The sequence below is a fragment of the Pelobates fuscus genome, chromosome 4 (genome assembly GCF_036172605.1).
Source record: "Pelobates fuscus isolate aPelFus1 chromosome 4, aPelFus1.pri, whole genome shotgun sequence".
NCBI lineage: Eukaryota > Metazoa > Chordata > Amphibia > Anura > Pelobatidae > Pelobates > Pelobates fuscus.
In genome coordinates, this window is record NC_086320.1 from 47,706,117 (window position 1) to 47,721,386 (window position 15,270).

A 15,270-nucleotide genomic window follows, 5' to 3' on the forward strand; every position below is an offset into this window, starting at 1 on the left:
GGTAGCTCCGAACCAGGGTGTGTAGGGGTGTCTCGGTATGCCCCTACACTGGTGGTGCCCTTTGGTGGCAATGGATGGTGCCCTTGGTGGCAATGGTTGATGCCCTTCGGTGGCAATGGTTATGTTTCAGGTTAAGCTAATATGTTACAATGTTGGGGTATTATGTTATGATGTTAAGTTGGGGTGGGTCATTGTCAAGGGGTTAAATTGTAAACTAATGTGGTAAACTGTGCAGGCCAACGTGGGCCTGATGTGGACAATGACCTTTATAATTTATGTTAATAATAAATAAAAGCTGTGATATATTTTTGCCAATATCCAGGTGTCAGTGTCATTTATTATAATTAAGTATTCGGTGGGGGGTTTGTGCATATGCCGGCAAGGACGACTGTGCACATGTCAAGTTATATTATACTCCCTGTGTAAACAATGCTTCTCGTGGTAAAATCATTTGATTGGTCACTGCCTAGCACTAATAAGGTGATTTGTGCTGGGCAAAATGGGGGAGGATCAATTTAGTTGCATAAATAAATTTCTGCAGCTAAGTAGTGGATGGATTTTAGGCATTTAGGGAATTTTGAAAAACAAATAAATGCATTTTTTAACAGCATTGATCAAAGGCATTAAAATAATAATTTTGTAACCGCAACAAGAACCTTAAAATGTAAACAAGGATATCATACTATCTAACCATTGTTTTAAAATAACCCCATGCCTAATTGGTAAGCATTGAAACCTATGTGAAAAAGCTTAATTGTATATGCTTACCATTTAAAAACAATGGTGTATATAGCTGATCACATCTGTTATGTGTTTCTTAGTTTAGATTTAACGTTTCTAATTTGTTTTGTGAATAAGATGTGCATATTTTGCCATTCATATTTTTTAATTATTTAGGTAAACCAATAAAAGGTTTGACACTTCTGTTCTTTAACAGAAGCAGAGAATCGAATAAAGAATCCAATGGAACAGTGCAGAAACAACAACTATCCTTTTATGCATGATGTTTCACACTGTGACATCTTTTGACATACAGTGACAATACCAGCATGCTCCTTGGTCAAGCAACATCAAAGCCTATGGGAAGCCAATCTATCTGTTTTGTTAGGCAAAGAAAAACCTACTGCTTAAATGAGGTCAGTACACACAACTTAGAGTGTAGCAGTAGCATATAATATCTGATATTACTCTCACTGCGGGTAGATGCAGTGCAGAGCAGACCGCGTGACTCTTGCAGAGGGATAAATTGGTATGTACCTCAAATAATAACTGTCAATATATCTACAAACTAAGTGCACTTTTCCTGCTTCTGTGAGGTACATTGCATAGTTTACTATACTATACATCCACTGTGTGTGTTATTTTACAGAGCATTTATTCTAAAATACTTTCAGTGTAAACCTTTGCAACACATCGCACTATAATACACGTCACACATAATATACTAAAGAGAAAACAACAGATTCAGAATATCTTAATCACACAGTACCTGGAGGGATCACAACATTGGATCCGTCTGTAGGGACAGTATAACTATTTTCGGCAGATGAATTCCAGAAAGATGTGTTGGACCAGAGCCTAACAAATAATGAAAACATTATAAATTATATATCAACTTAATTATTATGCAAAAAGCTAAATCAACATGAAAATGAAATGCCCCTTTAATATCTCCCTTACCAAAAATAACATGTTATCACAAAGAGAGGTTATATAGTTTGACACACTAATCTATAGGGCTTTGTTAAATTTTGTAATTCTGCTTAATAACATAATCTAGGCGATAATTGACATTTGACAAACTCTTCAAGTTCAATAATAGTATTACTATTTGTATAAAATATTACAGGTTCTGCACTTGTAGCTGCATTGCCATTTGGAGCTAAAACCTTTTTTTGATCAAAATAATTAGTGTCACGATTCCGGGAACCAAACACGCTAACACACACAGAGAACAGGTGCAGTACCGGACCTTAGAGTGGCCGGGCTAAGCACACAAAGAATAGTCAGGAGACAAGCCAAGTAAGGTGAACCAGAAGACAGAATAACGAGAAACAAGCCGAGGTCAAAGGGTAGGAGAAAGTCACAAAGTCAGATAAGCAAGCCAGAGAGTACGTAACCAGAAACACAAGTTCAGTAGCAATACTAGCAAGCAAAGACCACAACAGGGCACTGAGAGACAGGAAAGGTAAGTATTTAAATCCTGAGCTTAATTCTGATTGGATAACGTCCAATCAGAATTAACAATCACACGTGGGGGATATCTATACCCCCCCACTGTGATTATTGTGCTGTAGCTTTGAGTGACCCCGGCGTTCAGATATAAGTGCCGGCTCCCAGCGTGCAGTGTTATACATGCTGCTGCTGGGAGGAGGAGAGGAGGACGCGAGCGGCGTGTCAAGAGGAGAGGACGCCGCTCGCTGTCAGGCAAGGGGAGAGGGGACCGCAGGCGGCGACGGACCGAGGGTGAGTGCTGCGAGAGGATTGCAGCCTCCCCTCACAGCTGCCCGCGGAGCCCTGACAATTAGACATGATATATACACTGATCAGCCACAACATTAAAACCACATGTTTAATATTATGTTTGTCCTCCTAGTGCTAGCTCTGATGGATCGATACATGGACTCCACAAGACCTCTCTGAATGTGTCCTGTGGTATCTGGCACCAACACATTAGCAGCAGATCCTTTAAGAACTGTAAGTTGCAAAGTAGAGCCTCCAAGGATCGTATTTGTAGGTCTAGCACATCCCACAAATGCACAATTCACTTGAGATCTGGAGGCCAAGGCAACACTCTGAACACTTTGTCATGTTCCTCAAACATTTCCTGAGCAATTTTTGCACTTTGGCAGTGAGCATTATCTTGCTGAAAGAGCCCACTGCCATCAGGGAACACAATTGCCATGAAGTGGTGTACGTGGTATGTAGCCATCTCTAGTTAGGTGGTAAGTGTCAAGGTAACGTCCACATGAATGTCAGAATGCAAGGTTCCCTTAAAACAATATTTTTCAGCAACTTCTGTGTGATTAGACCAGACTGGCTAGCATTCACTCCCCAGAGGCATCCATGAGCCTGATGCAAGGTTCTTCCTTGCACCACTTTTGGTAGGTATTAACCACTGCATACCATGAGCACCCCACAAGACTTGCTGTTTTGGAGATGCTCTGACCCAATCATCTACCTATCACTACTTGGCCCTTCTTAAAGTCACTCAGATCTTTTCGCTTGCCCATTTTTCTTGCTTCCAATACATGAAATTTAAGAACTGACTGTTCACTTGCTGCCTAATATATGCCATCCCTTGACATGTGTCATTGTAACAATATAATCAATTATATTCACTTCACATGTCAGTGGTTTTAATGCTGTGGCTGATCATTGCATGACGAGTTAGAAATAATAATCAATAATATGCAGTAAAATCGAATGGTTATTTTTTACCAACTGCTTTGGTATTAGTCAGAATGGACTCAACAAATGCACCCCAGGCAGTTCCTCAGGTTAAGGGTTAATATGCTGAGCAAAGTATTTTCAAAAATCCAACTCTCTCCCCTCTTTCTCTGGTGAAGGGAGTTGTTATTATAATAATAGGCCAGGGGTGCACAATTAAATTGGGAACATCACATTGGATGATTAAAATCAATAAATAGCAACACAATATTTTGAAATTTGGATTGCATACCAAGAAACCAGCACAAAATTTGAGGTTCAACATTGATGGTATGGGGTGGATCATGATGAAATGTGAATCCCGATGATTCCTTTTGATTTTATTGTAGTCCTACTTTCTTTCATGGGACATGGAGTAGGGAGGAGGTTATAACTGGTTCTCCGCTATTTTTATTAAAGGTCTTGAAGGTTTTATCCCTTTGAGAATCTCTCTGATCTTAAGCAGTCTGTGTTTTAGTTAATGGTAATCTGAGAGGTAAAATGTCTTTAAAGTGTAAGGAATACCTCGCCCATTTTAGGTTCTTTTGTTATGTGCAGGGCCGCCATCAGGGGGTGACAACCATGATGGATGTCATGGGCCCGGCCGCCTTGGCCCCACGTGGAGCGGCTAAACTGCAGATCACATCCTCCCAGCTTACTCGCGCGGGGGGAGAGGAGAGGCATCCGCTCCCATCATCCCCAGCCACCCTACTGCAACTTAAAGGTAAGAGGAGGGTGGCTGATAAATGCGGTGTGTGTGTATATGTATGTCTGTTTTGTATATGTATGTCTGTTTGTCTGTATGTATGTGTGTATGTCAGTATGTATATATGTCAGTATGTATCTATGTCTGTGTGTGTTTGTCAGTATGTATATATGTCAGTATGTATGTCTGTCTGTCTGTGTGTGTTTGTCAGTATGTATGTATGTCTGTGTGTGTTTGTCAGTATGTATATATGTCTGCATGTGTGTCTCAGTATGTATGTGTGTATGTCTGTGTGTGTATGTCAGTATGTATATATGCCAGTATGTATGTATGTCTGTGTGTGTGTCTCAGTATGTATGTGTGTATGTCTGTGTGTGTATGTCAGTATGTATATATGTCAGTATGTATGTATGTCTGTGTGTGTGTCTCAGTATGTATGTGTGTATGTATGTATGTATATATCAGTATGTATGTGTGTATGTATGTCAGTATGCATGTATGTCTGTGTGTGTGTATGTCAGTATGCATGTATGTCAGTGTGTGTTCGTCTATCTGTATGTGTGTGTGTGTGTTTATGTCAGTATGTATATATGTCTGTGTGTGTATATATCTATCTATCAGTATGTATGTCAGTATGTATCTGTGTATGTATATATCTATCTGTGTGCGTGTGTGTGTATGTCTGTTTGTCTGTATATGAGTATGTATGTCTGTTTGTCTGTATGTCTGTTTGTCTGTATGTGAGTGTGTGTGTATCTGTATCTCCTTATGCATGTGTATGTGTCTATATGTGTGTATGTCTGTTTCGGTATTTGTGTCTGTCAGTATGTGTGTTTATTTCTGTGTGTGTGTGTCTGTGTCCTTTTGTGTCTGTGTGTGTGTATTCCTGTGGGCGGGATTTGGAGGTGGGGCTTGGAGGTGGGCACCCGGTGGCCCAGACCTTGAGCTGTGTTAGGGGCCCCACAATTTCTGATGGCGGCCCTGGTTATGTGGAACATTTTGGTTCCCCTACAAAATTGAGATATCAATATGTTATGATTGCAGGAGGTCCCACAACTTAAAAAGGCTAATACAATTGACTATATTTTCTGATACATACACATAACCAGCCATGTTGGCAGTGGCATTGGCAGTGGGGTCAATGGGCGCAAACGTGGCAGGTGGAGGAGCAATGCAATCTTTGAAATAGCAACGGTAAACGATCAAGTTAACATTGGTATTTCTCATGGATGTATCCAGCGTTCCTGCGATTGCACGTTTCTGGAGCCTCTGTTTCCCAGATACTGCAAAAATAAAACACATTTGTAACTAATCACTCATTCACCATTAGAAATTGCTATCAATTCAAGCTAATACAAGAATAAATAGGGTCAAGAACATCTAAATCTTTGAGTTATTACTTGCTATACATTTAACACACATACCGTACTCATAAATATAAACATATACAAATAGAAGCATTCATCAACATATTCACAAATACAAATGTAAAGATATCTACATGCTGCTGTGTACATACCTACATCCATATACACACAAACATCTACCTGGTACATCAACACTGAACATTGCAAATATTGAATCTTGTTTGCATTTAATCAGACTATGTATGCTTTTATATATAACAATGCTATACATACCCAGATATGTTAATGTGGTTGTGTTTTCATTAAAGTACCAGTCACCATTAATGTTATTGCTGTAGCTTAGTTCGTTCTGAGACATATTCCTTTTATCAGTAATATAAAACATGTCTGGTCTCTGGGTGAAGTTGTGGGAAATCAACACATAGTCTTCATTCTGCAACAACAATAAAAAAGAGATTATTTTTACCACCTCTAAAAAGTGTAAACAGCAGTGAATGCCATTAATTAGTGTAAAAACATTACCCTCCAGTATCCTATGAAAGATGTGTGTGTTTTGGGGGTTTTTTTTAGGTTATATTCGTGAAATGTTAATTTAGATAGTGTAGAGTCAAACCTCACCTCTCAAGTGTTTTTAGGAGGACTAGTCTCTATTTTGGGACCAAATCCCTCTGTCACCTTTTCTATTTTAACATCACCAATAGCCTTATCAAAACAGTGTTGATTGAAGAATATGCATTTCACAATTGTAGTTCTATAGAGCAAAACATCCCAATCTGTTTTCCAATGTTTTCAGGTGGAAGGGGAAGTTTTGGTTTGTTTGTTTTTTGTGTTATCTATTTTTAGTGTTTATCTGAAAAAACTTTTCTCATAACTTTTCTATAGTTACTTAACCTTGGAGCATAACAAAATCACGTAACTGAATTATTTAACTTAATTTCTACTTAATTTGAACAACAATTGCATTATAGCTATTCTGTTTACATGTTTATACCATCCAGTGACTACAAATAAATAATTTAAAGTTTATAGAAAAAAATTGTGCCTAAAGCAAGACAAAGTAAGTGGGGAAACCTAAATAACAAAATCTGCCTCTGCCCACTATGGCAAAGTGTCCTAGGGTCTTTTAGGGCATAATATCAGTTTTCTCACTCTAATTCAGTATTCAATAAACCCCACTATATAAAATATATTAATCAAAATGTTTGATTGTAGTTATTTGTATTCTTTATAGATAGGAAGTAAGCTAATAGGTATCATAATAATTTAAATGTCATTATGTTTCATAATAATCACCAATATTACATATTTATAGTGCACATCAGCTAATAATATTATATTCATATGTTTCATATTTGTTATTACCTTAAATCCATAGAAAGTGGAAGTATAGGAGATGTTAGTGATAAAGTCAGCATCACTGAAATACCAGTTGAATGAATTTGCATTAGGTAAGAGAGCCATCCAACCTGGCTTGTGCGTCAACCGTTTTGCAAGATATGGTACAATGCTGACACCTAGAATATATACACATGATTAACATTCTGGACTTGCACCATACGTTCTTTAACCCCTTAAGGACACATGACGTGTGTGACACGTCATAATTCCCTTTTATTCCAGAAGTTTGGTCCTTAAGGGGTTAAAAGCTACAGTAAAATGTGTGCTACAGGAATATCACAAGGGCTTGAACTAAAACAAACTAAACTATATATTATATAAGTTGAAAAACAGAATAACTGCCCTATTTAAAAAATAAAAAATAAAAAGTCAATCACTTGGAACATTTAAGTTTCAATTGTAAGGCCACAAGGACTTTGGTCATGAAGTAAAACACAGTTCTGTAATTAGCCAATATCTTCACCATGAATGTATTCTTTCCTTGCCCCTTCTATTGGATTTGTAGTGGGTAGTGGGTAGTTTAAGACTTTTTTTGTGGTGCTTTTGTACAACTTTATTAATGATGTCATTGACTGGGTATTTTTCCTGGGATACCGGATACAAATATACCCCCTTATGAAGATATGTTGTTCCTAAAATTCCCTGCTGACTTGACTAGCCAATGCACTTTACTACTAAACATCACGGAGTATTAGAGTCATACAATGAATAAAACATGGCATTCACATATCACTCACCATAAGAGTTGGAAATGATGGCATTTTTTGCAACGAGAGAAGGTGGGCTAGGGTTGTTGAAGGCTAAACGATGGAAACTGACTGTTGAATTACAGACATATCCAGGGAACCCGACACTCCATTCATCCCTCTGACTACACTGTGAAGGATCAAGCAATTTACTTTTTGGAACTACTTTACATCCTGTTGCACCTAATAGAGGAAACAGCATAAAAATATAATGTTAGAAAATACAACACTAGGAACAAAGGCCTTTAGGGATGATTAATAATATCTATGTAAAGAAAAGCACATACAGGACGTTTAATTGGTCTGGTTTATAAACTAGACCTTATGTATCTCTAACTGGTCAAGTTTTTTTGTTTTAAATATCCACTTTGCAAATAAACTCCCAATCCTGAAACTCCTTCAGGCTGTGGTTTGTGGACTAATTCTCTATATACAAAACTATGTTCTAAACGGTATTCTTCCTGACTACCTATCTCTTTTGTTGATTAAGCAATTAAGCATATTAGTATCTTGGGATACAAGCCGTATAAGATTGGATGTATTAATAATTTTTATTGCTCTACTTTTAACATGCACTTTCATGCTTTACAATATCTGGTCATGTTCTTGGATTATACTACAGGGTTGCATTTTGATATACTTTAAAATATTTTAAAAATACCATAATACATTGAAGGACTGAAATACGTGCTAAGGAAATAATGGTGGGTATGAATCATTTCTAAAATATATTCTGTTGCTAGATATTTAGGTACTAATTTATTATTATTAATATAGTAGTTCATTTATTGATAATACATCAGAAATAAAAATGTTGTTACCTGCAAGTGTGCTATCTGTATCAATTAACACAACTTCGTGTTCCCATCTGAATCCAGCCTTGTTAGGTGAATTAAAATACTGAATACCACCAAACTTTGCACTCCAGCCTCCACATCGATCTGAACATAATCCTGTAATTGATGTTACTCCAATAGCAGCACAGTTTGGACGATCGAAATTCATGAACTTTACAGAGGAAACAGTTAATCCTTCATCAAACGGAAGGACTATGCCTTTAGCTGTGCAAAAACTGGAGCCAAGCCCAAGTTCATCAACATGACCGACAATTACAGTATTTTTAATTACGGCTCCATAAGACTCTCCCCAGCCCCCAACATTTTCAGAAAGCACCCTCTTGGTTTCAATTCCCGCATCTTCATTATTAATCATTGAAAAGTTATGAAATTGAAGAGCACCACCATCTACCCACTCTGCTCCTTTCTGACAATTCCAAGTGGTTAGTGATTTAAAAATAGCAGGTTTAGGTGTTGAGTCTGAGCAAGATCCACCTAACATTGGGTAGTACTTCTCAAAAATCCATATTCCAAACCATCCCTGAGAGTGCACAGTGTTATTGTAGAATTCACCAAGGGGGACTCTTTGCTGACAAATATTTGAATCATAAGATGGTCCATCTGGGTTGTCATGCATCCTGTACCAGAAACCAAAATGAGTGCCTCCTGCTGCTGCATTGTGCCTAATTGTGTTATTTGGATTAGTAACCCAATATCCTGCTGGAGTGACATCATCATTTAGCAGGCTGGTGCTCTGGCGGACAAAAACAGCCAAATTGTATTGAAGGACGTTGCCATGCTCAATCCCGTCTTCAATGAAAAATGCTCCACCCATTATGTCATAGATTACATTATGTTCAACAAGAAGATGGTGAGTATTGTGGATAGTCACTGCTCTGTTGTATGTCTGGTGAATTCCGCAACCTCTTACATATGACTTGAACTGAAGATCACCCATCAAGTGAAAATGTATTGGATAACGACCCAGTCTGAATGCTTGACCAGCATGGAATATCTTAAAAATATACATTAATACAATTTGCATGATTATTATGTTTTAATAAATTATTAATTAAAAGCTTAATTTTAAATAATCTTCTGTATTTTATAGGGTTATCTTATCTATTATTCATTTAAAATGTTGCATCTTCAATGTTGCATCTTCAATAGTGTGAAAACAATCACAAAACATTTTCACCCTTTTTTTAATTCAGTCTTAAGCATGCGCTAACATCAATGTCATGTTTTTTTGCTACTTCAAAATGTTCTGTTACTCAACTGTACTGCAAAAAGCATCTCTGCTCATGTATATGAGTTATGCTAATCACATATTTCACTTCTTCCAACTCATAATATACAAAAATAAAACACTCTACCCATTAGTGAAGGCAACAAGTGAAATAAAAGTTTGGACAACTACAAAAATAATTTTCTACATTATTAAGCCATAATTTCTTGAGTTATATTTTGTTTTGCCATAGTGAGAGGCAAAACATAGGAAAAACATATTTTAAGCGTACTTTTTAAAATACAATATCCAGAACTGTGCTGGAATGACTATAAAGAATGCAAAGTCCAGTGAAATAACATTAAAGAGGATACAAATGTAACATAACCTACCAAGGTATGGAGTTAGAAAACTGGATTAGTTCCATGGGCAAGACAATTGGCACCAATTAAAATGTAAATATAATCTTTACTGTATTAAAAACAAACCGAAACATTTACATGAAACAGTAATTTTAAAATGCTACTAACATAATATAACTGAGCAACAATGAACTACAACATGAATATACAGTGGTGACAACCATCACCTCCGTACAATCACAAACTACATACCTCAACGTATTCTATTCTTCCAAGGGCCAGACGATTATCTGGTGTAGGAGCATGGAACATAATGCATCCACCAAATTGGTCACTATTGCTTTCTTCTCCAAACCTCCCCTGGAAACACGTTTGTGTTGCAAATTCACCTATACAAGAAGTAACAATGGAAAATGTTATAATGTAAAAAAATACATGTTTTAGCCTTTGACTTTCCATTAAACAAAGAAATATAGAATATTCTGGTTAAACAAAAAAGACAATAATAAAGCTTAATATCTTCATTGTTGTGCACTGTGTTTCCTGTGATGCTTAGAAAGCTGTTAGGCTGCATTGACAAGCATAGTCATCAATATAGAACATTGTGGCTGAATAAAATATAGGTACAAATTAACTGTGAGTCTCACAATCGGCTGGCCATGAGCAATGGACATTTGGTACAGCGCAAAATTACCAGGATCAAATCCATCTGGGCAGGCTGGGATTGTCTCACTCCATTCCATATTAGTAGAGCCTCTTACAACAATATTTCTAGTTAGAAGACCAACTTCAGCTCTTGCTTCAAATACACTGCTGTCAGGTAGCGTGACTGATATCCCCAAGTGTTTGTACTTCAATGGCTCTTTTAGGTTCAGAGTTTTGCCATCGTCAGATATGGATTGAATTGTACTTTTTTCATTTTCTTTTTGACTAACTCTGTAAATAAAACAGCATAATTTAGGATGAATTTTCTATGCAAAGTGATTAACACAAAATTTTAACTGGCCAGCCTATTTAAAAAATAGCTTCAAGCTTGTGCATTCTCAGACTGTACATTGCCAATTTGACCATGTACACATTTGCACTGCAAGGTTGGAGGGGTTAAATCGCACTGTGCACTGTTTCAGCGGGTTATGAAGGCATCGGCAGTTGCCTGCACGATGCCCTAGTGGACAGCTTATGTACTGGTGTCCGCTCTGTCAACTCTCCAATTGGAGAGCTTGTCCACAAGGATGCTGTAAGGTGGGAAACTCACATATAAAACCCGTCCTGAGGTACCTGCTTGGCACCCAAAAAAATAAATTAATCTGAGCTGCTGCCCTGCCCTTCCTCCCTATATTATTATTTTATTTATATGTTGTGGTATTTTATTAGGGCTAAGGTCACCTGCCTATTTAAAGGGGTGTGGGGAGGTTGCCGAGATTGGTTACAAGTTATGTTATTTGTTTTAAGTGATTAAAGTTACTTTTGCAATATATTTGTAACTAAATGATAGACCATTGCCTTTTTTCTGCACATATCTGTGTATTTGTGTTTTATTATATGTATATATTTTTAAGGTTTTATTTATTGAATTTAACCCCTGCAGTGCACAGAGACTCTGGTAAAATATAAACACTTGTTGATCATCATAAAATACAATTTGATAGTTTTAACCTAGGCTTAGTGTTTGTATGTCTCTCTCTAATGAGAACCTGATGAAACCATAGATAAAATCAGAGACATTCTTTTGCATTGTTGATATGAATAATAATTTCCTGCTGATTACCTGTTGCCTGTTGATGCTATTACAATTTCATCTCCAACATTCCATGTTACACTGTTCTGTAAAATGAGTGTTGATGATCCAGCTTCAGCAGTTTGTGCTAGACGTGTCCAAGTCACAGGCACTGGAATCCCTGAAAAATAGAATCATTTTGTGAATATTTTTTTATAAAGAAAGAAAAAAGATTTGATAACACAGTTATTATAACTCTCAGATGTTTGATTTCTCATTGTTTGTTTCAGTGCAGTGAGTAATACAATATATTAAAAACTTGACATTTTCTTTCTAATATCAATAAAGCACAGGGAAGTGCCACTTAACTTTTACACAACTTTTACACAATCATGGATAAATAATGAAACTCAAAGAAGCCTTACAATACTTTAATAATTATGAGAAAGGACAATGTTTGTTAAATGAGGTTAATTGCCCATATTGTTAATGAAACAGACATTAATGCATATCTTTGGCTAACTGAAATCTAGATTATTACCATGAAGATCCAGTATTCCTTCTCTCACAGCTAATGTTTTTGCCCCATACAAGGGTAATTCAGGGGAGCGCAGATGTCCATGCAGTGTGATAATAGCTTTGTGTTTAAATGGATTTGTCTCAGTTCCAACCTAAAAAAATAGAGTGAGCATGCACACCATAAGTACTATTCATTCATAGTATAGTTACAAAAAGCTATGTAACATTTTATTCAGTTTCCCACCATCTTACTATTGCAGATCTTTAATTAACCCATTTATTAGCGTTTTCCATCTTGTTATCAATATACTAAGCAATTTAGGTTGTTTTTTTTTTTTTTTTTATACAATCCAAACACAAATGTTTATTTTTGCTTGATATGTATATTGCTTGATCTGCTGCCAGGTCTTCACGGCATTGTCTGAATATTTTGCCTCCTAAACCCCTTCCTGGTGAAAGGTTATTGCCCCTATGTAAGCTTCACTTCAATAAATCACCAACAATTAATAATTAATTATTATTTACAGAGAATTCCAATACACATTGCGTGCCTACCATTTGTAATTAGAGCTGCTTTAGTGACTGAATGGACCTTGACCAAGTATCAGCTGATAGTTATATAGCATTTCTCTACAATCATCATTTTCAGTCCCTTAACTTCCTTATCGTCTAACCATTCCATCCATAATTTTGTGTATTACTTAATATTATGTTTCTCCCTTCCATTGTATTCTATTGCTCAATGCTAAAGTGCATCTACCAGATTAAGCTTCGCATAATAATAGGTGATCATCCACAATGTCAAATACTCACTGTTCAACTACAATGTCAGACAGCACTCACTGTTCATCTTAAATATCAGACAATGCTCACTGCTCATCAACATGTAGGACAATGCTCACTGATAAGCCTCAATGCCAAAAACATTGCCCAATGTCCACAATGTTAGGCAACACTCACTGATAGTCCTCATCATCTGAAAATACTCCCTGTCATCCTAAACATCAAACTACACCCATGTATGTCAGACATCAACAAGGTCTTAATTCAATTCAGTCAATTCTAAACTCTTCGATTTTGTTTGACACAATGTTAATTTCATCCAAATGGGAACTGATTTCATTACATATTTGAAATAAAAAAAATGTTTTCTTAGTTTTCTGTTTACTTCACTGCGTACAAGTAAAGAAACCATGAAACTTCTTTCGGTACCATGTGTAAATTATTGTGTGACATTCCAAGAATGTTATGGAACCCTTTGTAGGTTAGACTTGTTCTGTGCTCCAATCTCCTGCATTGTTAAGAAGGATTCACTTATACCTGAATCAAACTATTCCTACCTGAAGAACACCTCCATTTGTAATAAGGATATTTTCTGATTGTAGTTCAATGTCAGCTTCATCAAATATCAAAGTTCCTCCTGCAAAAAAATCAAGCAAATAAATTAAATATAATATTTAGTTTTCTGGAAAATTAGAAAAAAAAAATATTTGTTTACTACAACTGAATCCATCTACATCGACTGTTTTATCCATCCTAAAGATGTCCAAGTTGTGCATACATGCTGTGTGGGTGTATGCTGTGTAATTCCCTACCTTTTCCTGAGTTATTGCTGTGCACATGCATGATTGAAAGCATGGCAAATCCATTCAATAAACCGATGAGTGGAATTGTGGCTGTGACTGAACTACATACTCTCTAAACCCTGTTGGACAGAGGGAGACATTCCTGATTTGTAGAGCCTCTTCCTGGTCTAGGAGGGGAGTGTTTGCTTCATTCATGCTTCACCAATTTTAAAGGTCAGGGTTTTTGTTTTGTTTATATTTAAAATGTATTTAAAGTTATTATTTCAACTTTATTTGTTTGCATATTTTCAATGCAATAAAATAAGGATGAATTCCAGCCTGATGTGAAAGCTTATTGAGTACAACAATCCAATTTCAAAAGAATGTAAAATAAATAAAATATTGAAATAAATATTCCATCATTTTTGCATACTAGTAAATTAGTCAAATAAGATGAACAGCAACCATCTGCTCTCCTCCATTTCTTTCATGGATATATTTTAACTTATGAAATCAGGGTATAGGACTCAGGACCCTTTATTGAGCTTAATAGGAAAAGAGGTGTCACAGTGCATGTAGCGTCTAGTCCAAGTTATACAACACTGTGGAAAACAAGACCAATTCTAGTAGTTACATTTTGTGCAACACTTCAAAGCATCAATGGTATGGTTCTGTTTAACACATTAAATGAAACATTTGTTGTAGCTCTAGAACTGCTCCATGGTTGTTTTGGCTAATATTTCCTTAAACTCTTCCAACCCACCATCATTTCCTACTCTCCACTCATTAACCTTATACTTGACTCTAGCTCTACCATCATAAGATGATGACACCATTATGAAGATCAGTTATTGAGAGGATCTAGAAGAAATCACCACAATATATACAATTCATTTCTCAACCTACCTACCCAAAAGGTTACAAACTGAAATGTAAATATGTTACCTTGAATCAATAGCATCTTCAAAATAGGAGTACTCTGGTCTAACAAAATTGTTTGCCCTTGTGTGATAACAGCCAGTGATCCTTCATCAGGGGGAGATTCTCCTCCCCATGTATACTTGGATGACCAAACATCTATGTAGAAGAAGTCAGCATTGGACTAAAACAAATAATGCAGAGAAATAATTATGGTAAATATTGAATTATACATTATAATTAGAAGTAACACCGCACATCAAAGGTTTTGCAATAAAGAAATAAAAAAGTAAGAAGCCTTTGACTTTAACAACGTAAGATTTTGACTATGGTAACTATTTATTAATAACAAAAACAATTATCACATGATGTGTGTGCTAATTTAGGCCTTTAGAAATTTTGTAGATAAATAATTTGAAACATTTTATATTTTTTTGTAACGGAATGAATTAATTTATGATTCTGATTCAAATAAATTA

General features: G+C 36.2%; 1 protein-coding gene across 1 annotated transcript in view; it reads right to left on the minus strand.

Moving 5' to 3' along the window:
- Positions 1-15,270, minus strand: part of LOC134608371 (fibrocystin-L-like) — a 124,371-nt gene that overhangs the window by 42,788 nt on the left and 66,313 nt on the right. The window contains exons 46-57 of the mRNA XM_063451134.1: positions 14,819-14,975; positions 13,649-13,728; positions 12,331-12,460; positions 11,841-11,970; positions 10,767-11,008; positions 10,325-10,461; positions 8,468-9,497; positions 7,638-7,829; positions 6,865-7,016; positions 5,776-5,935; positions 5,235-5,418; positions 1,490-1,578 (exon numbers count right to left, since the gene is read on the minus strand). Coding sequence (XP_063307204.1) covers positions 1,490-1,578; positions 5,235-5,418; positions 5,776-5,935; positions 6,865-7,016; positions 7,638-7,829; positions 8,468-9,497; positions 10,325-10,461; positions 10,767-11,008; positions 11,841-11,970; positions 12,331-12,460; positions 13,649-13,728; positions 14,819-14,975 — 2,683 coding nt within the window. The remainder of the gene's footprint in view (positions 1-1,489; positions 1,579-5,234; positions 5,419-5,775; positions 5,936-6,864; positions 7,017-7,637; positions 7,830-8,467; positions 9,498-10,324; positions 10,462-10,766; positions 11,009-11,840; positions 11,971-12,330; positions 12,461-13,648; positions 13,729-14,818; positions 14,976-15,270) is intronic.